Raw genomic sequence first — 27,823 nt, 5'->3', positions numbered from 1 at the left:
TTGAGTATTGCAGACAAGCTGCCATTCAGCTCTTTAACAATACGGTCCTTTCTCGTGGAACTGTAGCCTCTAATTGTTTCACAGCTGCAGATTCTGTTGGAAAGCTATTTTAACTGTTTACCTTCATTTGCAACAAGAAACTTAATCTAACCTGTTTAAAGTGTGTTTAATGTAAGATCCGAACATGTTCATCTGAATGACATGATAATTCAGTGGTGGACTGTTACTGTTGGAAAATAGATTGACATACCTCATGTTGAGCAACAGAACTACACCACAACATTTCATTTTGTTTAAAGAAAAAGACAAACTTTATTGTCAGTAAAAGGCGTAAACAATACAAACACTATTAACTAAACAACATCATTTACATGTAAGTACGTTACACAATCAGGTTTAATTCTTCCATTTCTGAAGAATTCTATCATACTGTACATAGTTTGTGAAAGAGGGATAACCTGGGATGTGCCCTTTTCCTAATGGAACACTGCAACTGGAGGTGCATTTTGCACTGAGATTGGGCACAATTTGGTAGCTGATGAGCTCACCACACATTTTTGTTGTTCATTTAAATGTACTGAGTTTGACAAATCGCCTGGAAACAGTTTCACACTTGGAGACCTGATGCATTGATTCATAGATAATTGTCACCTACAGGTGATGAAGAAGAAGCAACAGATAGCATTTCAACCTGAATCCAAAGAACCAGCTTGATTTTCAAGTCACATTATGCAGCTTGAAAAATACACAGTCCAGGCAATATATGCATTGATGTTGAAAAAACCTAAGTCTTCTATTGACATAATTAAAAACACAGATAGCCTCAAATAAAGTTATATCAAAGAAAATATTTATGGAATATTTAACACCATTGTTAACTGAAGAAAACTTTGTTCTACATTTTAACCGTCAGGTCTATCCAATTATTACAGGTGTGTGTCAGGGCACAGCAAAAAGTGCCCCAATTCTCCACTTTTATATTAACAACCTCATGACACATCTCATTGGTGTTGCTATTTAGAAGAAAAAAAGAATCATTTTCTTATTTTGAGCATGTGCATGGTATGATTACTGACCCATGTCACTTCAGCAAGGTTCCCCACGAAGAATAAATTGAGGGAGATTGGGCCTAATCTCAAACCAGGTCCAAAAGAAACGGGTTCAGTGGTCTTTGACAAAATTTATTCAATAAAAAAAATACTTGCCACTTCCCTTTTCACCTTCTTTTGCCCTCCCTCCACTGGCATATCTCTTACTGTTTGGCATTGCTGGTTATGGCCTGCCTGAATAGGGGAATATGGGCTGGAGGAGCCCACTGTTATATATTATACAGACCAACAGTGACAGCCTAAAGTCCATTATCTTACTAACTGTCATCCATTACTGTATAGGAATTTTACAATTGGAAAGTAAAACAGTAGATTTTGATAAGTACTGGCGCTGTCACAGTGAGCCACCCCGCAGGCGCAGCAGGAGGAAGATCGTGCTCTCTGGCTGAATATTGTAGTCAGCGAGCGAGTGGCCATCCTCCAGCTGTCTCCCATCGTACGTCAGGCGCTGCTGATTGGCTGGGACTCCCTCCTGTCGTTGTACACGTTGTTTAAACTCCTGAACAGACTCAGATGGAAGAACATCGTATGTCGACAGTTTTCCCTTATCGTTCTGCAGGAATATCTGCATGCGATCCTCATTCTTGACGATCAGAATGACAGTGTTACTGGGAGGGACACAGTAGTCAGACAACCTCTTGTCATCCTTCAGCTCTTGCGAGTTCCCGTTTTGTATCACCAAACGCTGTTGGTAAACAGGCACCTTGGTCTTCTCATATATCATCATCTTAAGGGCTGACACTTGGATGGAAGTGTTGATATCAAGTGAGACAACATCACCAGTCATAAACTTCACCTGGAGTCTCATGTTGTCAAATTGCTGTTGAGAAATGAACAGGATATTAGCGATGGGAATGCTGTGTATCGTGTTTCTGCTACATCAGGCCATTTTGAGCATGCAATGGCTTTTCCAGCAGTAGATAGAATTGATGGAATTGAACCGCACAAACTCTGCACCCAATTCAATCAAATGTCTTCTCAAAGATTGATTTCCAAAAGAAGGGAGGATGCACACAATGTAAGGGGCTGGTGGACACACTGAACATGTCAGCCAGTAACAATACAGAGTTTGTCTTAGTTGTTTTTCAACTAGATTACAGCACCACTAAAAAAAGAAATTATATCCAACTCCTGGCAAAGAAAAACATTTCCCTCACCTTCTCAAATTCCCAAATCCACGTTATTTACATATTATATCAGTTTTCCAGTTTGATTGGGCCAGAAACAGAGCATGAAATCATTTTGAAACTGATATTCTGGGAAAAAAACAGCCCGATGGCTGGACAGTAGCAAGCCCTGCTTCAATTGGTTCATGTCAACTGGGCCAGGTGTGTCCTGAGACAACAAAATGTGAGGCTGGATGAACACAGCAGGCCAAGCAGCATCTCAGGAGCACAAAAGCTGACGTTTCGGGCCCAGACCCTTCATCAGAGAGGGGGATGGGGTGAGGGTTCTGGAATAAATAGGGAGAGAGGGGGAGGCGGACCGAAGATGGAGAGAAAAGAAGATAGGTGGAGAGAGATAATAAAATGTGAGGCTGGATGAACACAGCAGGCCAAGCAGCATCTCAGGAGCACAAAAGCTGACGTTTCGGGCCTAGACCCTTGGGACCCTTGGCCTGCTGTGTTCATCCAGCCTCACATTTTATTATCTTGGAATTCTCCAGCATCTGCAGTTCCCATTATCTCTGATAGGTGGAGAGAGTATAGGTGGGGAGGTAGGGAGGGGATAGGTCAGTCCAGGGAAGACGGACAGGTCAAGGAGGTGGGATGAGGTTAGTAGGTAGATGGGGGTGCGGCTTGGGGTGGGAGGAAGGGATGGGTGAGAGGAAGAAAAGTTTAGGGAGGCGGAGACAGGTTGGACTGGTTTTGGGATGCAGGATGTGGAGTGGAGGAGCTGGGCTGGTTGTGTGGTGCAGTGGGGGGAGGGGACGAACTGGGCTGGTTTAGGGATGCAGTTGGGGAAGGGGAGATTTTGATCAAAATTTTGATTAACTTCGGGTAAACTGTCTTAAGTTTAGAAAATGTAAATGAGAAGGGCAGGGGTTAACCAATCCGGAGCGCTCAACAGATTGAGGAACCAACAGCAGGGCTCTTTACACTATAAATAATAAAGACCGTTTCCTTCATGGGATGGAGTTGGTCCGGGGGTAACTCCACTTTGTGTGAGATCCTGCACTCCGCCTGAAATTGGGTGAGACTGCCCGAAACCAAGATGAAGAAGTCATTTATCGCACCTCTCCCGGACACTGCATTTGCTGTTTCAACTTGCCCCTCTCTTCACTGTCGCCATTTAGTAAATGATGTTACTTTTATGTTGAATTGTTACTGAGTTGCAGGGTGACACGGTCAGAGCTCCCCAGCCGAGTCTCACTGTTCTATTTTAATACAAACAGTGGCTGTTGTCATCTTCCATAATCCCAGATTTTAAACAGTTCAAGGCCACATCATAACAGCACATACGCGGATGGCTTGGGAACGCCAGAGATCATTACCTCCAAACCGCTTTGAGATTTTAAATGATTTTTAACATCTCTTTTGATAATAATTGATCAAAGAGACGCTAATTAGATTCAGAACACACACTCAAATAAAGGGAAAAGCCTTACTGCTAAATAAAAGGGAAAAGCCTGTTGATGGTGGGAATCGGACGTCCAGAAAACGCTGGAGAATCTCGGCAGTTCTGGCAGGGGCAGTGCTGAGGAGTCAGACCAGACTGGGACCGTACTCCCGGTTCTGTGCACACACACTGCCGGAACTGCTGACTTGCTCCAGACCACTGTCTGTGCAACCAACTTCATACACCAGAAACAGAATCCTGTAATTCCCCTCAAAAAAAACACAAAATGAACTCACAATCCTCGCTGGAGGCTCCGCTTCAGGAAAGTTCAACAGCAGACTCGTTCCCAAAGCTCCTTTCTCAGCAGTTTGTCTTCCACCTGCTTTATCCGCGCCGGCTCTACGATCTGGATGCAATATGTGAACAGAACTCCGTTCGCTCACTGGAACTACCCGGTTCTCAGCTCTGCCTCCCCGGGTGTCTTTCTCTCTCTCTCTGCTGCCCTCCTTTTTATTCTCCGAACCGGTTTCCGAACGTCATATCTTTGCTCGCCTCTGATTGCCTGCTCGTTGAGAGAAAAAAAATGAGGCTGAGCCGAAGTTTCGTTTCCTCACATCTTCCGTCGGTTCTGTTCTGTGATAAATGAAGTCATCGCCAGGAGCAAACAAAGCTCTGGTGCTAAAACAGATACTGCCTGTTCTGATCGGTTTCACTTTCCATTTCCTTTCGACACTGTACAGTCCCTTCGCTGAGCAGTGACGGAGAGTGATTTGATGCTGGGTTCACACGGTCAATTTGAAGAGCTTTTTTACTGCTAAATATTTCATCTCGATCCCAGATTTCCTATTGAAAGCAATCGTCACTTGCAAAGATACAGGAGTAGATGGAATGCACTGCTTTCCAAGGAAACTTTGTGAATTGCAGTCATTGAAACATGATGCCCCATCACCTTGTAAACATTGATAATGGGAACTGCAGATGCTGGAGAATCCAAGATAACAAAGTGTGGAGCTGGATGAACACAGCAGGCCAAGCAACATCTCAGGAGCACAAAAGCTGTCGTTTCTGGCCTAGACCCTTCTCAGATTCTCCAGGATGTGCAGTTCCTACTATCTCTCATCTCCGGACTACTGATGATTTTCAGGGACAGTACATACATGCTTCACTTAATTGCAGAAAGTCACCAGAAGGGAAATACAGCAGGATTTTTGTGTCATAATTCAGTCCAGTCAATGATGTACACCTCAGCCATAGTGTCCAACTTAATTTTTAAAAGGAGAGCTGATTTTCCTGCCTTTTACAGTGAGGTTCAGATTTGTAATTCAGCTTCACAACCACGCAGCACATCACTTCACCCTTTAAACTCACTCCACCGTCTGACAACTTCATGGCTGATCATCCAGCTCAGTTTCACCTTCCTCCATGTGTTTCTGTGTGCCACTAATACCAACTCCTGACACTCAAAACCAACATTTATACTAAGGGAAATTTGACTTCCTCAGGACACAACCCATTCTGTGGCCAAATCTAATTTTGAAACCCTCCTTTCAAAACAATAAAAGTGTCGAACCAAGTTTCCAGCTGGCAAAGTCGAGATGCTGTTGTAGCACCGGTATACTGTCCCTGTTTATTTTCAGTTTGGTTACCACAGGAAAAGTGAAATGAAGACAATGCCTTTTCTCACAGGGTCTGAGTCAGAATAGCTGAGTGACCGTAGAAAAGTTCGCAGGAAATGTTTGTGAACTTCCAACCCAGGCTGATTAATGTTTAAAAGGTAACAAAAGTGTGGAGCTGGATGAACACAGCAGGACAAGCAGCATCTCAGGAGCACAAAAGCTGACGTTTCGGGCCTAGACCCTACATCAGAAAAACTTTTCTGATGAAGGTTGTAGACCCGAAACATCAGCTTTTGTGCTCCTGAGATGCTACTTGGCCTGCTGCGTTCATCCAGCTCTACACTTTGTTGTCTCAGATTCCCCAACATCTGCAGTTACCATTATCTCTGATACAAGCCAAAATATAGGATTGGTGCAGTCAGATCTTGGTTGACTGACACAGGCATGATGGGCTGAATGGCTTCCTTCGATGCTGTAAACATAGAATATTGAGGTTCTTAAATTAAAACAAAGGGAACTCTATAATCCTGCCTAGAAACACAGGTCCAGGTGAATCAGAAGAAAGATTGATCTGCAGAATGGCGTCAGTTTCATTTTTTTGTTGTTTGTTTCCTCAGCTTGGCTCTGGTGCTTTCCACATTCTGTTCATTCCCATTCCTGGTCTCTAAACATCACGGAATTCCCTGCCTTCTGAAAGCTCACACCTTCCAATTCAGTTATAACAAACAACTGAAATCTGAGCTGAAGTTTTATTTCCCAGAACCTCTCCGAGCCTGGAAAATTACACCACAGCAGGGTCTGAACCTTGATACACACTTTCAGATTCCTTTCTAGTGCCATAATCCAAACGTACAATAACAGAATCAAGTGAACAGTGACACAAGAGAATTTGCTGCCTGTTCAAAACCGTAGTCACAGATTGAACATTACAAATTATAGAAATATGATACAATTCAGTTATTCACTGCAAACTTTTCTTCTCAGTTGCCATGAGACCAACTCCAAAGACTGAATTTTCGGATTTTCACTTGAAGTGTCTTGATTAGTAAGCTTCATGGCACCCAGGCATTCACTGGTGCTGTATTTAAAACTCAGTTGCCCACTACATCAGATGCTACAAACCACGGAGTGCCCCCTCATTCTGCGGTGCTCCAATGTCATTACCAAGGACACAGGCTAGAAAGGCAACTTAGGCCCGTGCTCACTAGGAGGAGCCTGTAGATGCTGACAGGATGGTTGAGACATGTGCAGTGCTTTACCCTGCAATCTAGCCAAGGAGACCATGATAACAAATCCGGTTTGTCTGGCCCAAGATAACGACTTGGCTCAATGCTGTGTCGAGAGTAAAATGGACATGTACAGCAATGCAGAAAGAAGTTTAATGATTTTCTGTGCTCTGCCACAGCAAAGTGGCAGTGCTAAGGAACAAAACTAAAAGCCACAACATGCATAGTGTGTTATGTGCATGAGATGCATATGTCTCTGTACTCAAGGTGACAGCGTGGAAGCTTATAAGTCTCAGGTAACTACCAGGTAACTGCTCTGATTAACAGGAAATTTATGTGTGCAGTTTCTCAAAACTACATTTTATCAATACCAAAACCCTAAATGTCAGGGGTTAGTATCACTTCCATGTCGTGGTGGCTATCAGAAACTGCAATTAGTTTTAATGAAGCATAACAACACACATTGGCTATACAATCCCTCAAACCTGGTCCACCATTCAATGGCGTCATGATTGATCTGATGCCTAATTCGATATACCTGCCTTTGGCCCATATCCCTTAATTCTTTTGTTTATCAAAAATACATCCATCTCAGACTTAATATTAACCACTGATTCAGCATCCACTGTCATTTGTGGAAGTGTTCCAAGCCTCTAGCACCCTGTTTGTAGAAGTGTTTCTTACCATCTTTCCTGAATGGCCTGGCCCTCTTTCTCAGAATATGCCCCCTTCTGGAGTCCCACCCAGTAGAAATTGTTAATCTTTATCTATCTGGTCTTTTCCTGAAAATATCTTGAAGACTTTGATGAGATCACCCCTCAACTTTCTGAATTCTTGAAAAAATGCGCATACTTTGTCTAATCTTTCCTCACAATTTTGACCTTGATGTATCCTTAAATTTTTCCAACATAACAGTGAGTACACCAGAATTATTTCATCAGCTGTAAAGACTTTGTGATGTACATTGGTTGAAAATTGAGGTTTTTCTTTTGATTAATTCATGACAGGCGCAGGTGACAAACGTTTGCCGACTGTTCTGTAACTGGAGAAATGAAACTGAAACTCAACTGCCAAATAAGCCAAGTTTCGAAGGAAATTCAAACTGATCTGGTGTTGACTTGGAATCAAATGCAAAACAACCATTTCACACATGAAACTTAGAACGGCTTGGAGATCCAAAACAATGACGTTTTATCTTGTTTTGATGGAAAGTCTTACTAACTGGATCTCACCACTTTACTCGAATATTTAAGGGCGGAGTTTGAAGCTGATTTATAAAGAGCAGTGGTTACATCAACCTCACTTTGTGTGAAAGCTGGAAGGATGGATTTATACGGAACTGAACCGAAGAGGCTGGATGACTTCGTTAAACAAAATCTGCAGCCGAGTGAATTTAACATCGAAGTGAGAAATGCAGTGCACAGAATCTGTGATTTTTTAAGAAATCGATGTTTTATCAAGCAACCTGACGTTAAAGTTATCAAAGCTGTTAAAGTAAGCTATTTTGTTTTGTTTTAAACACAGCATGCAGAATAAATAGTGTTTACAGTAACTTACTATTTACAGTATTCTAAACTTTATAAATGTTTCAGAATGAAGCTGTTTATCGATGTGGTTGAGTTTTTCAGTTTTAACTTTCCAGTTTTCTGTGTTATCCTACCTTCTTTCCAAATGGCAGGATCCTGATGTGAGATAGAGTTCCAAGGGAAATGGTGAAGTCTCTATGACTTCGATTTAGTTGAATAGGATGAGGTGGGATTGTCAATATTTCCTGGGAATTCTGTGCATTTAAATGAAGTAGATGTGTCCCGCTCTGGTACAAATTGCCAGGAAAATCAGACTAAAAGTGTTTTTTGACCGGAAAAGCCTGATTGTTCTGAAGGCTCTGCAGCTTCTAAGGGAAGGCTTGGTACCAATCTGTCTCTCTGAAATAGTTATTTTCAGTTGTGCTTCAGTCAAAAGCAAGTTGTTGTAGGGTGTTGTAAATCTGCTTCTCAAATCAGAAACAGTTAGAGCTCTTAAAGTGACAACACACTTTTAAAGCAATGATTGGCAGTGCACTATACAGAACAATATGGAAAAGAGTGGCGCACACGTCCCTTTGCTGCATTTCACCAATTCTGCCCCATCAGTTAAAAGGAAGAAACTACTTAGTGGACACAACTTTGTCTTTGTGGGGAATTAATAGGAGTTGGGACTTTAGAATTTAGTTCTTTGGGTTTTTGACAAGTGTCTCCCGAAATTGACTTGAAAACAGTTCATTGTCTTGTTAAGAGCAGATAGCAGACTATTAAAGCTGAAGGTGCAATCACAGGATTTTCAGCTTGAGAGGAGCGTACAGTTGTATGAAAGGGGAAGTAACTAAGACAGCAAATCAGCATGACCGCTCAACTTCTTTCCTTTATTCATTCATGGGATAAGGATATTGCTGGCTAGGCAGCATTTATTGCCCATCCCTAATTGCCCAGAGGGCAGTTAAGGATCAACCACATTGCTGAGGGTCTGGAGTCACATGTAGGCCAGACCAGGTAAGGATGGCAGTTGCCTTCCCTAAAGGATATTTGTGAACCAGATGGCCTTTTCCAACAATCATCAATGGATTCATGGTCATCATTGGACACTTAATTCCAGATATTTGTTGGATTCAAATTCCACCATCTTTTTTTCCCTTTATTCATTCCCGGGATGAGGGTGTCACTGACCAGGCTGCATTTATTGCCCATCCCTAATTACCCAGAGGGCAGTTAAGAGTCAACCACAATGCCGTGGGTCTGGAGCCCCATGTAGGCCAGACCCGGTAAGAATGGCAGTTTCCTTCCCTGAGGGACATTAGTGAACCAGATGGTCCTGACAATCAACAATGGATTCATGGTCATCATTGACTCTCAATTCCAGATATTTGATTGACATCAAATTCCACCATCTGCCGTGATGAGGTTCAAACCCAGGTCTCCAGAACATTATCTGGATCTCTGGATTAACAGCCCAATGGTAATACCAGGAGGCCATCACCTCCCCCTGCTGTGGCGGGATTTGTGCTTGGATCCCTAGGATATTATCTGGGTCTGTAGTTTAACAGTCCAGTGATAATACTGCTAGATCATTGTCTCTCCATAGTTTGTTGGCTCTCAACAAAGTCTTAAATTGATTTCGAGACTTTTTAATTCAATCAGGACTCCACGATGAGGATGTTAGTGTGATGGGTGGGAGAGGTTGGTCATTGGGGGTGTTGACGGAGAAAGGGAGATGGGGGTGTGGGTTGTGAGGGGAGAGTAAAGGTGCGTTTCACTCCTATATTATATTCATGCACAGAACATAGAGAGGGCCCATAGTCCTGCATAGAGCACTGGGCCCACTGTCAGTTGTTGGGTTCCCACCCTCCAGGAAGTTGAACTTTCCTCAGTCACATCAAGAAACTGGAAATTGCCAGGCAGGTCCCAGCCATCCCATGACACTCCTTAAACAAAACCTAACTGATTGTCTGCCTCATGGGAATGTTGCCTGGAAATTGCCACACTGGCCATTTTGACAATCTGCCCTCTGAGCCTGACATTTGGACAGAGCCCAAAGGTTTAACCAAGCATGCGTGTTATATTAATTCTGATTCAACAGAAGTACGAGAAAACAAATCACAGCAAAATGGTACTTAGAGACTTTGAAGTTATTCAAACCTACTTATGTTGAAAAAAAATCACCATGACAGGTATCACAAGGCCTAATTTTCATTTTGTTATTTTATTCTACTGCATAAGCAGAAGTTCGTTTGGCTGCTTGGGATTTTCCATCAACCTTGCCAAGAATTGTCCACTATACTGCCCCCTGACAACACCACTCTGTCAATTACAGATCTAGGTGTTAAAATAGCAAAATGTTTGCTAGTGTGAATTCTGTCCCTGATGCAATGGTACAGACAGCCTGCAGTGCCTCGATCACCTTTTGAGACTGATGTACTCAAAATTTCTAAAATGACTAAATTTGCTGATCATTAAAATAATTATAAATATTTTTCTATTCTTACTCCTCCACAGGGAGGGTCTTCAGGCAAAGGAACAGCTTTAAGGAATGGTTCAGATGCAGATCTGGTTGTCTTCCTCAGCTGTTTCCAGAGTTTTCAGGAGCAGAGAAGCAAAAGACAGGAAATTCTTGAAGGAATTCAACAAGTACTGGAAGTGTGTGCATCGAGCATTGCCTATGAGATCAGTGATATCAGTGTAAGCATTATACCGAACAGCAACATCCCCCCAAAGTCTTTGAGCTTTGCTCTAAAATCAAAAAAGTGCTCAAACAGTGTGGAATTTGATGTTTTGCCAGCCTTTAATACATTAGGTAAGAATTTATGTCAGTATCATTTGTAAGCTTCAGTATAATTTTAGTTCTTTCACTAACCTCTGCTAGCAAGGGAGAGCGGGTGCTGTCCATACTGTTTCATGACATGTCCTATTCCTAGTTAAGATGATGGAGCAATTAGCTTTTATGTACATATTATATTTAGGCCCAAACATCTGAGTAGTGGCAATCATACTCAATTGCCTTTTTTTAACGATGTAACAGAGGACATGCATGTCAGTATAGACATGAAAACATAATCAAAGTCAGACCAGAATGTGAAATAATCAGCTCAGCCATGATTTTATTAAACAGTGGAGCAAGCACAAGAGGTTGAGTGGCCAACTCTTAATCTTAATTTGTCTATTCATATGACAGGCTTAGGTTATACTTGCGAACTGAAGTGAAGTGTTTGAAGTGGTCATCAAATGTGCATTTAGTCTCTCCGGTATAAAGGAAAGCAGATTGTGAGCAGCATATACAGTTGGGTTAGGTTGAGTAAATTGCAGCTTCAAAAAGTGGTAAATGTTTAGGTGCTGTATCTCCGGCTTGTATCTGACCAGAATTATCACAGTTTCTGTTGCTCATCAAATGTTTAAATTTCTTACAGAGGGATCATTCAATGAAAATGAAGGCCATCTCAAGCTAATGAATTTCATCAGTGAATACGGTGATCCATGTGGGGAATTCTCTGCCTGTTTTACTGAGCTTCAGAGGAATTTTGTCAAGCAACGTAATGCAAAACTTAAAGACTTGATTCGATTGCTAAAGTATTGGTACAAAAAGGTGAGTGGCTGGGGAATATGGTTTGCAGGAAATAGCAGGATTGTAGCACCACATACAAAAAGATGGTTTTCTTCTTACTTGTCATTCATTGACAAATATGACTGAAGAATCTGGGCTTCCTCCTTATTGAAACCAGGAAGTAGTTTCCTAGAAGGTTCATCTGCATGGAGGGAGATTGGCGGAATCTTTGAAGGAATGTCTATATGTGCTGTTTCTTGGGGATCTCCACCAGTCTCTACTAAAGGTACAATAGGATGTTATAAATGCTGGCAACTGGCTTTGCTTGAAGTTGTTGGCATGATTTTAGAGGAAGGGGAGATCCTGTACACCTTCAGCTTAGATTCTCCACTATATTAATGATGCCATGCTGTGTGGAGGAGTAGCATTCAAATTGGTCAGAGAGGGAGCCTTAATCCTTTAACCTGTTCATATTTGAACATGGGTTTACATTTAAAGTGAGAATACGGGATGTTATCTTTAATTTTTTACATTCCGTCATGTCTAGAAGAATCATCTCAGATTATCTGAACTTGCAAATGAAAATTTTATTAACTTATTTCATCTCCTCAATAGCAGAGGCTGCATCCTATTGTTTAATACTGTACCTGGTGTTCCAAAACACAGAACTAATGAAAATCAAGTGTTAGTTTATTCATTGCTGAAAGATCAACTGTAAAATGATGAGGTGGAAACTGGCTCTTGTTCTTGATTTCTCACTGGGAAATAGAAGCAAAAATGACCAATTTCAACCAATAATGCCTGATAGAAAATAGATGCCATAATGATCTTTGTCAAATTTCACATATGCCTGGGAGCTGATGAAAAAAAAGCCTTCTTCCCTTTGAAACTGTTTCTGTGGGACCTAATGGCTCTCAACCATCTTTACAGCACTTGCTCGGCAGTGAGACGTTCCCTTAGATATCTGCTTCCTCATTCAGCCGCTCCATGCACATCAATCTCCACATGGAGACAGTCGTTCCTCCACATGTTGCTGTGTGTCCCGCAACTTTACTGAGAGCTGCTATTAACCCACTATTATTCACCTGCTCACTTTCTCCCAATCTGATATTCGGTCCTGTAGAGGCAGCTGACCCACTCATCCTTGTGGAATCTGAGAGCTGCTGTTTCATGGTGGTTGGTGTCTACAGCTTCACGGCAATTTGAGGATAATTCCCAAGGTTTAATATCAGTTGAGCCTGTGGCTTCTGGAGCATGCTCACAGCACATTACCTATGTCAGCTGAACCTGAAAGATCTTGTAGCACTATTTGAGGAAGATAATGTTGTTTTGGTCTTTTGGTGCCCTGGACAAAAAGAAACTAATCCCAACTACATCATCAAAAATAAATATTCTAGCCATTTAATTTATTCTTGTTGGTAGGATCTTGCTGTTTGATAACTGTTTGCTGCATTGCAATTTCAAAATATCTGTTCATAGGGAAATACAATTGAAAATTTTGAAGTTGTGAATGGTCCAATGGACCTAATTCCAAGTGCTTGATTTTCTTTTGACCCTAATGTGCCCAGTTTGTGTCCTCAGCCTTTCCTTTGTGGAGAAGTATTGACTAGAGATTAGGATTTTCACCTAAAATGTGAAGAAAATGTTGGAATAAGGCCAGGATTTGTAGATTTCAGAGTCACAAGGTTATACAGCCTGGAAGCTTCAGTCCAACTCATCTGCACCTACCAGATGTCCCAATCCAATCTAGTCCCATTTTCCCACATTAGACTCATATCCTTCTGAACACTTCCTATTCATATACCCATCCCAATGCCTTTTGAATATGGAAATTGCACCGGCCTCCACTTCCTCTGGCAGCTCATTCCATATATGCACCACCGTCTGTGTGAAAAAGCTACCTCTCAGGTCCTTTTTAAATCTTTCCCTTTTCACTTTAAACCTATGCCCACCAGATTTGAACTCCCCTACCTTGAGGAAAAGGTTCACCTTATCCATGGCCGTAATGATTTCATAAAACTCTATAAGTCTCCTTGTAAATCCTATCTGCATTCTCTCACATTTAACAACGTCCTTCCGATAGAAGGGCAACCAGAATTGTATGCAGTATTCTAGAGGTGGCCACACTAACATCCTGTACAACTGCAATATAACAACGCAACTCCGAGACTCAGTGTTCTGGCCATGAAAACCAAAGTGCCAAACGTCTTCTTCACTGCCCTGTCTACATGCGACTCCACTTTCAAAGAACTATGCACCTGCAAATCCAGGTCTCCTGGTTTGGCAACACTCCTCAGGGCACCACCTTTAACTGTATAAGGTTTGATCAGGGTTGCCTTACCAAAATGCAACACCTCACAATTATCTAAATTAAACTCCATCTGCCACGCATTGGCCTATTGGCTGTTCTGATTAAGGTGCCGTTGTACTCTGAGATAATCTTCTTCACTGTCCACCACAACATCTATTTTGATATCATCTATAAACTTAATAACGATGCCTCCATATATTCACAGCCAAATAATTTATATAAACGATAAAAGGCAATGGACCCAACACCAATCCGAGATGCTGAGACTCCAGCATTTTTCTAGGGTTAGCCCAGTCAGGCCTGTCAGGAAAGTTGAAATCAAAATTAAAGGGTGCTGGAGAATCCCAGTAGGTCTGGCAGTACCTGAAGAGAGAGAAGAACAGGGTTAACATTTTGATTCCAATCTGGCTTGTCTTCAGAACGGAAGAGAATTGCGAAATGGTGGATTTTATGCTGTTGATAATGGGGTGGAGGAGCAAGTGAAACAAATATTGAAGGTTCCCAAAGCAAAAGGCAAAGGGTGGCTCATGATGGTGAAGTAGAAATTGACCGGGATAAAAACATTTATAAGAGAAGGTGTGAAAAGGAGAAAATAGATTCACTCTGCTGAGAGCAAAGTCAAAAAAACACAAACAAGGTATGTTCTTGGGAGGAGATGTAAGAAAAGTCGAGGCCATGTCAGGAGCATTAACGTTCTCAGAGGCAGATACAGAAGTACGAGGTGGGAGGTGGTATGATTAATCTTAATATCATGTTGTGTATTTACATCCACCATTCAGTATGTCAAGCCACGGAAATCTGAGCTGGCTCCTGGTGAGCGTCTGCCTGCTAAGTATGCAGTGGAGCTGCTGACTATCTATGCCTGGGAGCAAGGCAGTAGGAACGAGAGATTTATCACTGCTGAAGGTTTTCGGACAGTTCTTGAACTGATCTGCAGCTATCAAAATCTGCATATTTACTGGACTGACAACTACAATGTCAACAATCAAGTCATTGCAAACTTTCTAGTTAAGAAACTTCGTGGGAGCAGGTAAAAGCTTTCAATAAAAGCTTTCAAATATCCTTCAATCTAAACTAATTAGAACTGTTCCACTTCTTTAAGGAGCTCCCAAGTAAGAAAGCTGATCTTAGGACATTTAGTGATTTAATTGACCTTTAATATCTGTCCCTTGGCATCTTTTGGTGTCAAGTAAGTGACATGCTGATGTTACTTGAATGTGGTGGATGTATAGCTCAATGTTAGGAGTCAGCAATAACCCAATACATGGTTCTGTTGTGTAAATGTGCCCACAAACTATCACATTGGACTACATTCTCATATGTGAATTCTAATTTTCATTCTCATTCCCTTAACACTCAATCAAAACACTGCCTTAGTTCTTTCCCCAACTAATTTTTTTACAGTCTTAAAATCTTTCCTTTTGTATACAAACTTCCAAATCACTTCGTTTGTTTGCTATACTTTGTGACTGCAATATCCTCCAGCTATTGTTCCAGCTCATGTTCTCGACCGCCCATGTATTGTCCTTTCTCTTACTTCCCATCAGCACCAATACTTTAAATCACTAAAATAAGACAAAAAACTGCTGAAAGTGGACCTGTGAAATTAGAAAACACAGGAATTGCTGAGAAGCTCAGCAGGTTTGGCAGCATCTGTGGATAGAAAACAGAGGTAATGTTTCATGACTCTTTTGCAGAACTTTACATCATGTTGGTGCCTCATAATAGAATTGTCCAGAAACATCATCATGCCACGACCTTTTAATCCCTTTTTTGATAGTCTCCTAGCAACCTTTCTTCAAACCCTCAAATTATTTTACTGGTCAGTGTCTACTCCTCCCCTTGACCATCACGGGATACTCAAAACATTCAAAATGTTATACAAGTATCAACTGATATAATTACTAACATAATAAGATAAGAAAGTTTATATTATCCACCCAGAAAGACCTTGCTGTGTAGCATCTATTGGCTCTTATTTGGCTCCAGGGTAGCAGGATTTAACCCACATCGTGGCCCAAATAAAGTCACTGATAAGGGTGAAGTTGGATTCAAAGCAATCTGGTATGAGATTTCAGATCAGTACACTGAGTGAGAAGAAATGTGCTAGTTTCCTCATGAGTGGAGGGAGGTAATATTTTGTCAAGTGAACTTCTTGATGATTTTCTGGATCAGTCTCCAGCTACATCCACATGTGAAATTCATTTTGAGACATTCAAGGCGAGAAAATGCCTGAGTTGTGACACTCATTTCCCACTGTGAATTTAATTCCTCGATAATATGCAAAGGTAAAAGACCTTGAAATACCCGCAGAGGTTAACAATGAAGCTATTGGAGGAGGAATGAAAATCATCCAGCAAGTTATGGTGATTCTTGACTCATGAGGCATCACTTGACACCTCAAATAGCTGGATTCTTTCCACACTAATAACAAGAACCACCATTAAACTCAACGTTAATTTGCTAAGAAACTCAGGTCTGTGGTTTATAATAATTATTGGGTGTGGTTTTATTTTGCAGACCAACAATTCTTGACCCGGCCGATCCAACCAATAATGTGGCTTCGTCTGCTGGATGGCACGTGATGGTCAACGAGGCCACGAAATGTCTCCGCTCTCTATGTGTCTCTGGAGTCCAACCATGGAAAGTCCAGGTAAATAGTTTGAGGAAACAGTTGACACGGGGCACTGTTTGGTGCAGAATTTCAGTAGATTGGTTTGTTAAATCACAGAGTTCCTGCTCTCTTGACTTCATTCAAGGAACATGAAATAAATAATAAAGCCTTTCACACGTGCATCAATTAAAGAAATGAAGTGATGGAAATAAAGCCAATTAGGGTTCAACAGGATAATACAGAGATGACAGAAACATGAAATCATTATTTTGTTTTGCTACGCACTAGAGATAGACCTGGTCGACATGTCATTGAACAATGAGATAGACAATCAGATGAATCCAATTAAGATCAAAAAGAGAGATCTATTGAATAAAAAAAGGACTCTGTGTTCAGGGTGCAGGTTAGATGGTTTGTATTCACAGCGATAAAACAGTCTAGAAATGAGATAGCAATAGGACGGCACGATGGCTTGTGATTAGTACTGGTGCTTCACAGCGCCAGGGACCTGGGTTCGATTTCACCCTTGGGCAACTGTGTGTGGAGTTTGCACATTCTCCCCATGTCTGCATGGGTTTCCTTCAGTTGCTCTGGTTTTCTCCCACAGTCCAAAGATGTGCAGGTTCGGTGGATTGGGCATGCTAAATTGCCTGTCATGTTCAGGAGTGTGTAGCTTAGGTGGATTATAGGGGGATGGGTCTGGGTGGGATGCTCCAAGGGTCAGTGTGGACTTGTTGAGCCGAACAGCCTGTTTCCACACTGTAGGGATTCTATGATACTATGAATACACTTCTACATGTTTAACATGAGTGGCCTGGCAGAAAGCTAATGAAATTCCTGTCCTTAAAATGGCAATAGAATATGTCCATGGCATCACAGACCAGTTATATTAACATCAATGACAGGAGAAATAATGGAATTCTCTCAGAAAGAGAGATAAGAAGAAGACCCAGACATGTAAGATATTAAAATGAATAGTCAGAGTGTATTTCAAAAAGGGAAGCCTTGCTTGACCAAATGTATTACAATTTTGGAGTAGGGAGCAGAGACGGAAAATGGTGATAATTTTTAAAAGGCGTTTGGTAAGGTGCCCAGAATAGACTATAATTTAAGGTTAACATCTATGGAGTCGGGGCAGTTGAATGAATGGATTGTGGACTGGCTTCAAGCCAGAAGGCATATGCTGGGTGTTTTGCAGAGATTGCTAACGTGGGAAGTAGTGCTTGACATGAATCGGTGATGGACCTTTTGCTATTCATAATTTACATGAACAATCTGTGGTGACACCAAATTGTGGAGTATAGTCAATACTGAGGGGCACTGCAGTAAATTATAGGAGGACATTAATAAACTTGGCAAAGAAACAAATCATTGACATACAGAAATGAACACTGATAAACTCAAAGCTGTACATTCTGCTAGGAATCATAGGGATGTCAATTATTACTTTAAAAGAGAATGTAAGAATTGGCTGGAGGAACAATGGTAATTTGGATTGCAATTACATCAATCATCAAAGGTTGCTCCACAGATTAGCAACAGTAGCCAGAAAGCAAACCAAGCATAAGGATTTATTCCTGGAACCATGGAGCCAAAAGTTAGGCAAGTTATGTTGAACTTGATTGAACATTGGGTAGATTGGAGATCTGCATGCATACTGGTCACAACATTATAAAATGGACACAGAGAGCACTGGTGTGGGAGCAGGAAATGTCAACAAGGATGAACCCAAAATGAACCCCAGCTATGCCTGCCTCTTTGTAGGTTACGTGGAACAGTCCCTCTTCCGCACCTACACAGGCCCCAAACCCCACCTCTTCCTCCGGTACATTGATGACTGTATCGGCGCCGCCTCTTGCTCCCCAGAGGAGCTCGAACAGTTCATCCACTTCACCAACACCTTCCACCCCAACCTTCAGTTCACCTGGGCCATCTCCAGCACATCCCTCACCTTCCTGGACCTCTCAGTCTCCATCTCAGGCAACCAGCTTGTAACTGATGTCCATTTCAAGCCCACCGACTCCCACAGCTACCTAGAATACACCTCCTCCCACCCACCCTCCTGCAAAAATTCCATCCATATATTCCCAATTCCTCCGCCTCCGCCGCATCTGCTCCCACGATAAGACATTCCACTCCCGCACATCCCAGATGTCCAAGCTCTTTAAGGACCGCAACTTTCCCCCCACAGTGATCGAGAACGCCCTTGACCGCGTCTCCCGCATTTCCCGCGACACATCCCTCACACCCCGCCCCCGCCACAACCGCCCCAGGAGGATCCCCCTCGTTCTCACACACCACCCTACCAACCTCCGGATACAACGCATTATCCTCCGACACTTCCGCCATTTACAATCCGACCCCACCACCCAAGACATTTTTCCATCCCCACCCCTGTCTGCTTTCCGGAGAGACCACTCTCTCCGTGACTCCCTTGTTTGCTCCACACTGCCCTCCAACCCCACCACACCCGGCACCTTCCCCTGCAACCGCAGGAAATGCTACACTTGTCCCCACACCTCCTCCCTCACCCCTATCCCAGGCCCCAAGATGACATTCCACATTCAGCAGAGGTTCACCTGCACATCTGCCAATGTGGTATACTGCATCCACTGTACCCGGTGCGGCTTCCTCTACATTGGGGAAACCAAGCGGAGGCTTGGGGACCGCTTTGCAGAACACCTCCGCTCAGTTCGCAACAAACAACTGCACCTCCCAGTCGCAAACCATTTCCACTCCCCCTCCCATTCTCTTGATGACATGTCCATCATGGGCCTCCTGCACTGCCACAATGATGCCACCCGAAGGTTGCAGGAACAGCAACTCATATTCCGCCTGGGAACCCTGCAGCCTAATGGTATCAATGTGGACTTCACCAGTTTCAAAATCTCCCCTTCCCCTACTGCATCCCTAAACCAGCCCAGTTCGTCCCCTCCCCCCACTGCACCACACAACCAGCCCAGCTCTTCCCCCCCACCCACTGCATCCCAAAACCAGTCCAACCTGTCTCTGCCTCCCTAACCGGTTCTTCCTCTCACCCATCCCTTCCTCCCACCCCAAGCCGCACCCCCAGCTACCTACTAACCTCATCCCACCTCCTTGACCTGTCCGTCTTCCCTGGACTGACCTATCCCCTCCCTACCTCCCCACCTAAAATCTCTCCACCTATCTTCTTTACTCTCCATCTTCGGTCCGCCTCCCCCTCTCTCCCTATTTATTCCAGTTCCCTCCCCCCATCCCCCTCTCTGATGAAGGGTCTAGGCCCGAAACGTCAGCTTTTGTGCTCCTGAGATGCTGCTTGGCCTGCTGTGTTCATCCAGCCTCACATTTTATTATCTTTGAACCCAAAATATATTTGTATGCATTTCAGAACGGATTAGTAAGAAAAAGAGCACTGAGGGAATGGTACAAAAGGGGTCTCTAAAATAATGACAGGTTTGAATTCAGTGGATACAGATACAATGTTATCTCTCATGAAAAGTAGTATAACTAAACGAGAATGTGAAACTCACCATCACAGGGAGTGGCTGAAGTGAATGGTATTGATGCATTTGAAGCAAAGCTGGACAGGCATTAGAGAGAGGAGGGAATAAATGGTTACCATGATAGATTCAGACTTGGTAAAATAGGGCAGACCTGAGTGTAAGTGCAAAGAATCAGCTGGGATTCCTGCTAACCACATGCTTTGAATGTGGAGAGAGATAGTAGGAAAAAGATCTGACTTGGTGAAATGGTTGAACAAATGTTATGTCTTAGCTGACAAGGAAGTGGTAGAAATGAATGTGAGGAACTGGTTCTAATTATCATCACAACAAGAATGGGGAAGTAAAATTGATAAAATAGTTATTGATGTATTTGTTTTAAAAAAAACTCAACTGTTTGCCCAGCCCCAAAATAAAAGAATTTTTTTTTAAACACCCTTTTTAGCCAATGTCACAGTTTAAAATCACTGTGACCAGCCTGAATGGCTCCTCATTAGACCTGATGGCCAACACTGACACCAAAATTTCAATGATCAAGAAACAAATCCAGCAAGCCCAGAACATTTCAGTTCACCATCAACGCCTGATATTCAATGAAACCATTCTGACTGATGGCAAAACCTTATTGGATTCTGGAATATTCTTTCATGCAAAACTCCAACTACTTGTGATAAATTCAATGGAGATATTTGTAAGGAATCCAAATGGACAAAACCTGGAATTTAATGTGTCCCCAAGTGACAAGGTTTCGAGCCTGAAAAATAAGATCCAATCATTGGAGCGTATTTCTCCGAGCCAGTACTACCTGACCTTTCAGTCAAGAATACTAGAAGATGGGCACACGCTGGCACACTATGGCATTGAGCACCATTCTACCATCAACATCAACTTGCGTCTCCGCGGGGGCAGGGGAACTTGAAAATTAACACCAGTACTAAAAAGTTTAAAATAAATGTTCATGACACAACTTATCAACTGGATTGAATTAGAACATGTCACAAATCTATATAATACCTATTAATCCTTTCAAATGATTTGCCTGAATCCGAAAATACCTAAAATTTAAATGAAACTTACGTTGAGAATGAGATGAAACATCAAGTAATGTTTAAAGTGGAGATGATCCTGTGAATTATGTTACATGTATTCAACTTTGATTCACTTCAAGAATGGTACTTTGAATGCAGTATATTTTAATCTCGAAAGACCAATAGAACTTCTGAGATTACATGGTGTGAAGCTGGATGAACACAGCAGGCCAAGCTGCAGAGGAGCAGGAAGGTTGACATTTCGGGTCAAGACCCTTCTTCAGAAATGAGGGAGGGGAAGGGGATTCTGAAATAAATAGGGAGAGAGGGGGAGGTGAATAAAAGATGGAGAAAGGAGAAGATAGGGTGAGAGGAGACCTCCTCCTCCTGCTCCTCTGATGCTGCTTGGCCTGCTGTGTTCATCCAGCTTCACACCATGTTATCTCAGATTCTCCAGTATTGGTAGTTCCTACTATCTCTATCCCAACAGAACTTCTGCCTCTTTTCTTTGAATGTGGTTTCTCCCATCACTCCTCCAGGGCAGTTGATGTGACCAATCACTGCCTGAGGGTTTTGGGATCAGCCTGTGATTTGTAAATAACTTGTTCCTCCTGCCTACGCTTCATAGCACATTGGAGATGGCAACAAGTGGCCCTCCTCTCAAAATTAATGAAATAACACCCATTTGCATTTAGTTTACATTTTGGTATTGCACAAATTGTGTTGCCAACTGCAGCAGTGAATTAATAAAGCTGTCTTTTTAATTGCAGTAGTTTATTAGACTGATTTTGTACCTTTATGGATTATGTATTCATTTGCTGTAATGATCTGTTTAGAATGTTTGACATTTGTTCACGTTAGAATAGGAATATTATTTGCTAAGCACATATATGTATTACAATAATCATAGTATCATAGAATTATACAATTTGGAGGAAGGCTATTCAGGCCATCATTTTGATTCTGGAAATTTGAAGAAACTGTCCAACTGCCTTTTTAAATAAATTTCACTTCATGCTGCCTGAAAGCTTCTATTGAACCTGCTGTGAATTATCATAATAGACTGAATATATAACATTCCAAAGTAAAGACTTTTGATAATTTTGAGTCTGTTAGTCATTTTATTAACTCATTCAAAGTTAAGAATTATTTCTGGATCTGCAGATAATCTGACGGATTATATTCCTAGAGATAATGGGAACTGCAGATGCTGGAGAATTCCAAGATAATAAAATGTGAGGCTGGATGAACACAGCAGGCCAAGCAGCATCTCAGGAGCACAAAAGCTGACGTTTCGGGCCTAGACCCTTCATCAGAGAGGGGGATGGGGAGAGGGAACTGGAATAAATAGGGAGAGAGGGGGAGGCGGACCGAAGATGGAGAGTAAAGAAGATAGGTGGAGAGAGTATAGGTGGGGAGGTAGGGAGGGGATAGGTCAGTCCAGGGAAGACGGACTGGTCAAGGAGGTGGGATGAGGTTAGTAGGTGGATGGGGGTGCGGCTTGGGGTGGGAGGAAGGGATGGGTGAGAGGAAGAACCGGTTAGGGAGGCAGAGACCGGTTGGACTGGTTTTGGGATGCAGTGGGTGGGGGGAAAGAGCTGGGCTGGTTGTGTGGTGCAGTGGGGGGAGGGGACAAACTGGGCTGGTTTAGGGATGCAGTTGGGGAAGGGGAGATTTTGAAACTGGTGAAGTCCACATTGATACCATATGGCTGCAGGGTTCCCAGGCGGAATATGAGTTGCTGTTGACGCCCTTGACCGCGTCTCCCGTATTTCCCGCAACACATCCCTCACACCCCGCCCCCGCCACAACCACCCTAAGAGGATCCCCCTCGTTCTCACACACCACCCTACCAACCTCCGGATACAACGCATCATCCTCCGACACTTTCGCCATTTACAATCCGACCCCACCACCCAAGACATTTTTCCATCCCCACCCCTGTCTGCTTTCCGGAGAGACCACTCTCTCCGTGACTCCCTTGTTTGCTCCACACTGCCCTCCAACCCCACCACACCCGGCACCTTCCCCTGCAACCGCAGGAAATGCTACACTTGCCCCCACACCTCCTCCCTCACCCCTATCCCAGGCCCCAAGATGACATTCCACATTCAGCAGAGGTTCACCTGCACATCTGCCAATGTGGTATACTGCATCCACTGTACCCGGTGTGGCTTCCTCTACATTGGGGAAACCAAGTGGAGGCTTGGAGACTGCTTTGCAGAACACCTCCGCTGAGCTCGCAACAAACAACTGCACCTCCCAGTCGCAAACCATTTCCACTCCCCCTCCCATTCTCTAGATGACATGTCCATCATGGGCCTCCTGCACTGCCACAATGATGCCACCCGAAGGTTGCAGGAACAGCAACTCATATTCCGCCTGGGAACCCTGCAGCCTAATGGTATCAATGTGGACTTCACCAGTTTCAAAATCTCCCCTTCCCCTACTGCATCCCTAAACCAGCCCAGTTCGTCCCCTCCCCCCACTGCACCACACAACCAGCCCAGCTCTTCCCCCCCACCCACTGCATCCCAAAACCAGTCCAACCTGTCTCTGCTTCCCTAACCGGTTCTTCCTCTCACCCATCCCTTCCTCCCACCCCAAGCCGTACCCCCATCTACCTACTAACCTCATCCCACCTCCTTGACCTGTCCGTCTTCCCTGGACTGACCTATCCCCTCCCTACCTCCCCACCTAAAATCTCTCCACCTATCTTCTTTACTCTCCATCTTCGGTCCGCCTCCCCCTCTCTCCCTGTTTATTCCAGTTCCCTCTCCCCATCCCCCTCTCTGATGAAGGGTCTAGGCCCGAAACGTCAGCTTTTGTGCTCCTGAGATGCTGCTTGGCCTGCTGTGTTCATCCAGCCTCACATTTTATTATCTTGGATTATATTCCTAGACCCTTTTGATTTAGTTCCAGATCAGGAGTACCTTTCAGGTGATGCCTCTTAACATTTTATCAATGATGTACATGTACTGTGCTTGTCTCAATTCAACAAAATAGTTGTCAGCTGTTCTCTTGACAAATTAGTCAAAATGGTTTATTTAAATGTGAAACAAAGTTTGGCAGTTAACTGTCAGTCCTCTGTAATATTCATTGTCCATGCAACTCCTCTCCTAATCACAGACCATTCACCAACTAATCAGCACTTTCTTCTCATAGCAGTATTGTTTTCTCTTACCTATGTCAACTCGATTTTTTTTGCTCCCCTTGACCAGTCCCTTTCCACTTACATCTGAGATTCATCTGATACTTTACATCAGTTTCAGAATTTCCAATCTGTGGGCTCCAGCTGTCACCTCTTTACCACGGATGTGCAAGCCCTTCACACATCAATCCCCACATCTAGCTGGTCTCAGGCCTCTCTTCCTCTTCCTAGAAAAAAGGCCTGAACTGTCCACATCCACCACATTCTTCCTCAACGTGACCAAGCTCGTCGTCACTCTGAACTACTTCTCTTAACTCCTGTCACTTTCTGCAGGTCAGAGGGGTTGCCAGGAGTACCCATATGGACCCCAGTTATGCCAGTCTTTTCATGGGGTATGTGGAACATTTATTGTTCCAGTCCTAATCTGGCCCTCACCCACTCGCTCCAGTGTATCAATGATATCATCGATGTTGCTTCTCTCTCTCTCAATCAGGATTAGAAAAAATTATCAATTTATCAGTATCAATTATCCAATTTCCATTCCGCTCTCACCTTCCCCTGTTCATCTCTGGCTCCTCCCTTCCTTTCCTCGACATCTCTGTTTCTATTTCTGGTGATAGGCTAGCCAGCAATATCCATTATAAAATCACTGACTCCCACAGTTACATTGACTATACATCCTCACACCTTGTTTCCTGGAGAGACTCTATTCCATTCTCCCAGTTTCTCCATCTCCATTGTATCTGTTCTGACGATGCCAACTTCGAAATGAGAGCCTATAAAATGTCCACCTTCTTCCTCAACCGAGGATTCGCCAGCCCCGTGATTGATAGGGCCTTGAGCTGGGTTGAATACATCTCCCACACTTCAGCATCTCAACCCCACTTCCCTCCTACAGCAGGGATACGGCCCTTTTGTCTTCACCTAACATCCCACCAACATCCACATCCAGAGGATCATTAGCCACCATTTCTGCCATCTCCAGTGGGAAGGTGCTACAAGATATGTATTTCCCTCCCCTCACTTGTCATCCTTCTACAAGAACCGTTCTCTCCGGGACACCCTGGTCAACTTCTCCTTCACTCCCAACACTCCACACAGTCCCATGGCACCTTCCCCTGCAACTGCAGAAGGTGTAACACCTGCCCATTTACTTCTTCACCCCCTCAGTATCCAAGGGCCTTTCCAGGTGAAGCAGCAAGTTACCGGCACTTCACTCAATCCAGTCTACGCTCACAATGTGGTCTCCTCTACACTGGAGAAACAAAGTGTAGACTGGATTGAGTGAAGTGCAGGTAACTTGCTGCTTCACCTGGAAAGGCTGGAAAAGCTCAGCAGGTCGAGCAGCATCTGTGCAGAGAAATCAGTAAATGTTTCGGGTCCGGTGACCCTTCCTCAGAACTCTTTTTCACATATGCTGCCAGACCTGCTGAGCTTTTCCAGCAACCTCTGTTTTTGCTTCTGATTTACAGCATCTGCAGTCCTTTTGGTCTTTAACTTGTTTTCTCTTTGGCATTCTTGCAAATGGTCCTGGTCAACACAAGACAAAAAAGGTTCAACAAAATGAGACAGCAAGAACTGCAGATAACAAGGTGTAGAGCTGGATGAACACAGCAGGCCAAGCAGCATCTTAGGAGCAGGAAGGCTAACGTTTCAGGCCTAGACCCTTCTTCAGAAATGGGGGAGGGGAAGAGGATTCTGAAATAAATAGGGAGATGGGGGAGGCGGATAGAAGATGGTTAGAGAGAAGATAGGTGGAGAGGAGACAGACAGGTCAAAAAGGCGAGGTTGGAGCCAGTAAAGATGTGTAGGTGGGGAGTTAGGGAGGGGATAGGTCAGTCTAGGGAGGACGGACAGGTCAAGGGGGTGGGATGAGGTTAGTAGTAGAAGATGGGGGTGGGGCTTGAAGTGGGAGGAGGGAATAGGTGGGAGGAAGGACAGGTTAGGGAGGTGGGGAAAAGCTGGTCTGGTTTTGGGATGAATTAGGGGGAGGGGACATTTTGAAGCTTGTGAAGTCCACATTGAAACCATTGGGCTGCAGGGTTCCCAAGTAGAATATGAGGTGCTGTTCCTGAAACCTTCAGGTGGCATCGTTGTGGCACTGCAGGAAGCCTAGGATGGACATGCTGTCTGCGGAATGGGAGGGGGAGTTGAAATGGTTTGCAACTGGGAGGTGCAGTTTTTTAATCCAAACTGAGCGTAGATGTTCTGCAAAGCGGTCCCCAAGCCTCTGCTTGGTTTCCCCAATGTAGAGGAGGCCACAGAGGGAACAGCGGATACAGGATACCACATCAGCAGATGCGGAGGTGAAGATCTACTTGACGTGGAAAGTCTTCTTGGGGCCTGGGATGGGGGTGAGGGAGGAGGTGCAGGGGCAGGTGTAGCACTTCCTGCGGTTGCAGGGAAAAGTACCAGGTGTGGTGGGGCTGGACGGTAGTGTGGAGCAGATAAGGGAGGCCCAGAGAGAGTGGTCAGTCTGGAAAGGAGATAAGGGTGGGGAGGGAAAAATGTCTTTGGTGGTGGGGTTGGATTGCAGATGGCGAAAGTGTCGGAGGAGTGCATTGGATCCAGAGGTTGGTGGGGTGCTACATGAGGACGAGGGGGATTCTCTTTTGGTTGCTATTGTTGGGGGGGATGTGTTGTGGGAATTGTGGGAGACACAGTCGAGGGCATTCTTGACCAATGAGGGCGGAAGTTGTGGTCCTTGAAAAACGAGGACATCTGAGATGTACGGGAGTGGAATGTCTCATCCTGGGAGCAGATCCTGGGAGCCTTGGAGGCTAAGGAATTGGGAATAGGGGATGGCATTTTTGAAGGAAGGTGGGTGGGAGGAGTTGTAATCTAGGTAGCTGTGGGATTCGGTGGGCAAGAAATGGCTATCGGTTTGTAGGTGGTTGCCAGAGATGGAAATAGAGAGGTCCAGGAAGGAGAGAGAGGTATCAGAGATGGTCCAGGTGAACTTAAGGTTGGGGTGGTAGGTGTTGGTGACGTGTATGAACTGTTCAAGCTCCTCGTGGGAGCACGAGGCAGCGCCGATACAGTCATCGATGTAACGGAGGAAGAGGTGGGGTTTAGGGCCAGTGCAGGTTCAGAAGAGGAATGGTTTCACGTAACCTACAAAGAGGTAGGCACAGCTTGGGACCATGCGGGTACGCATGGCCACCCGTGTGTCTGTAGGAAGTGGGAGGAATTGAAAGAGAAGTTGCTGAGGGTGAGGACAAGTTCGGATAAGCGGATGAGGGTGTCAGTGGAGGGGGAACTGGTTGGATCTGCGGGACAGGAAGAAGCAGAGGGCCTTTAGGCCATCTGCATGGGGAATGCAGGTGTATAAGGACTGGTTGTCCATGGTAAGATGAAATGTTGTGGACTGTGGAAATGGAAGTTTTGGAGGAGGTCGAGGGCATGGGTGGTGTCACGGACATAGGTAGGGAGTTCCTGGACCAAGGGGGAGAAAATGGATTCGAGATAGGTGGAGATATGTTCGGTGGGGCAGGAGCAGGCGAAGACAATGGGTCGACCAGGGCAGTCAGGTTTGTGGATTTTGGAAAGGACACAGAAGCGGGCAGTGCGGGGTTGGGGAACGATGAGGTTGGAGGCTGTGGGTGGGAGGTCCCCTGAGGTGATGAGGTTGTGGATGGTTTGGGAGATGATGGTTTG

At 44.0% G+C, this 27,823-nt stretch overlaps 2 protein-coding genes across 2 annotated transcripts in view; one reads left to right on the top strand and one right to left on the bottom strand.

Annotated features, from left to right (window-relative positions):
• Positions 1–333: 333 nt before the first annotated feature.
• Positions 334–4,331, bottom strand: LOC132210994 (polyubiquitin-like). Its single transcript, XM_059654995.1, has 2 exons — positions 3,965–4,331; positions 334–1,929 (listed from the first exon to the last, which is right to left on the bottom strand). Exon 2 carries the CDS (start codon positions 1,915–1,917, stop codon positions 1,444–1,446), a length of 474 nt encoding a protein of 157 aa, XP_059510978.1. The 5' UTR covers positions 1,918–1,929; positions 3,965–4,331; the 3' UTR covers positions 334–1,443.
• A 3,334-nt stretch (positions 4,332–7,665) lies between these two features.
• The window catches only part of LOC125464303 (uncharacterized), a 108,644-nt gene continuing 88,486 nt past the window's right edge, over positions 7,666–27,823 (top strand). Inside the window, exons 1-7 of the mRNA XM_059655180.1 lie at positions 7,666–8,004; positions 10,539–10,836; positions 11,447–11,622; positions 14,671–14,921; positions 16,412–16,544; positions 20,433–20,898; positions 24,500–24,558. Of these exons, the coding sequence (XP_059511163.1) occupies positions 7,834–8,004; positions 10,539–10,836; positions 11,447–11,622; positions 14,671–14,921; positions 16,412–16,544; positions 20,433–20,898; positions 24,500–24,558 (1,554 nt within the window). The 5' untranslated portion in view covers positions 7,666–7,833. The remainder of the gene's footprint in view (positions 8,005–10,538; positions 10,837–11,446; positions 11,623–14,670; positions 14,922–16,411; positions 16,545–20,432; positions 20,899–24,499; positions 24,559–27,823) is intronic.

The sequence above is a fragment of the Stegostoma tigrinum genome, chromosome 26 (genome assembly GCF_030684315.1).
Source record: "Stegostoma tigrinum isolate sSteTig4 chromosome 26, sSteTig4.hap1, whole genome shotgun sequence".
Taxonomy (NCBI): domain Eukaryota; kingdom Metazoa; phylum Chordata; class Chondrichthyes; order Orectolobiformes; family Stegostomatidae; genus Stegostoma; species Stegostoma tigrinum.
Note: the sequence above shows the minus strand (reverse complement) of the source record. Positions and strands in the feature narration are given on the sequence as shown.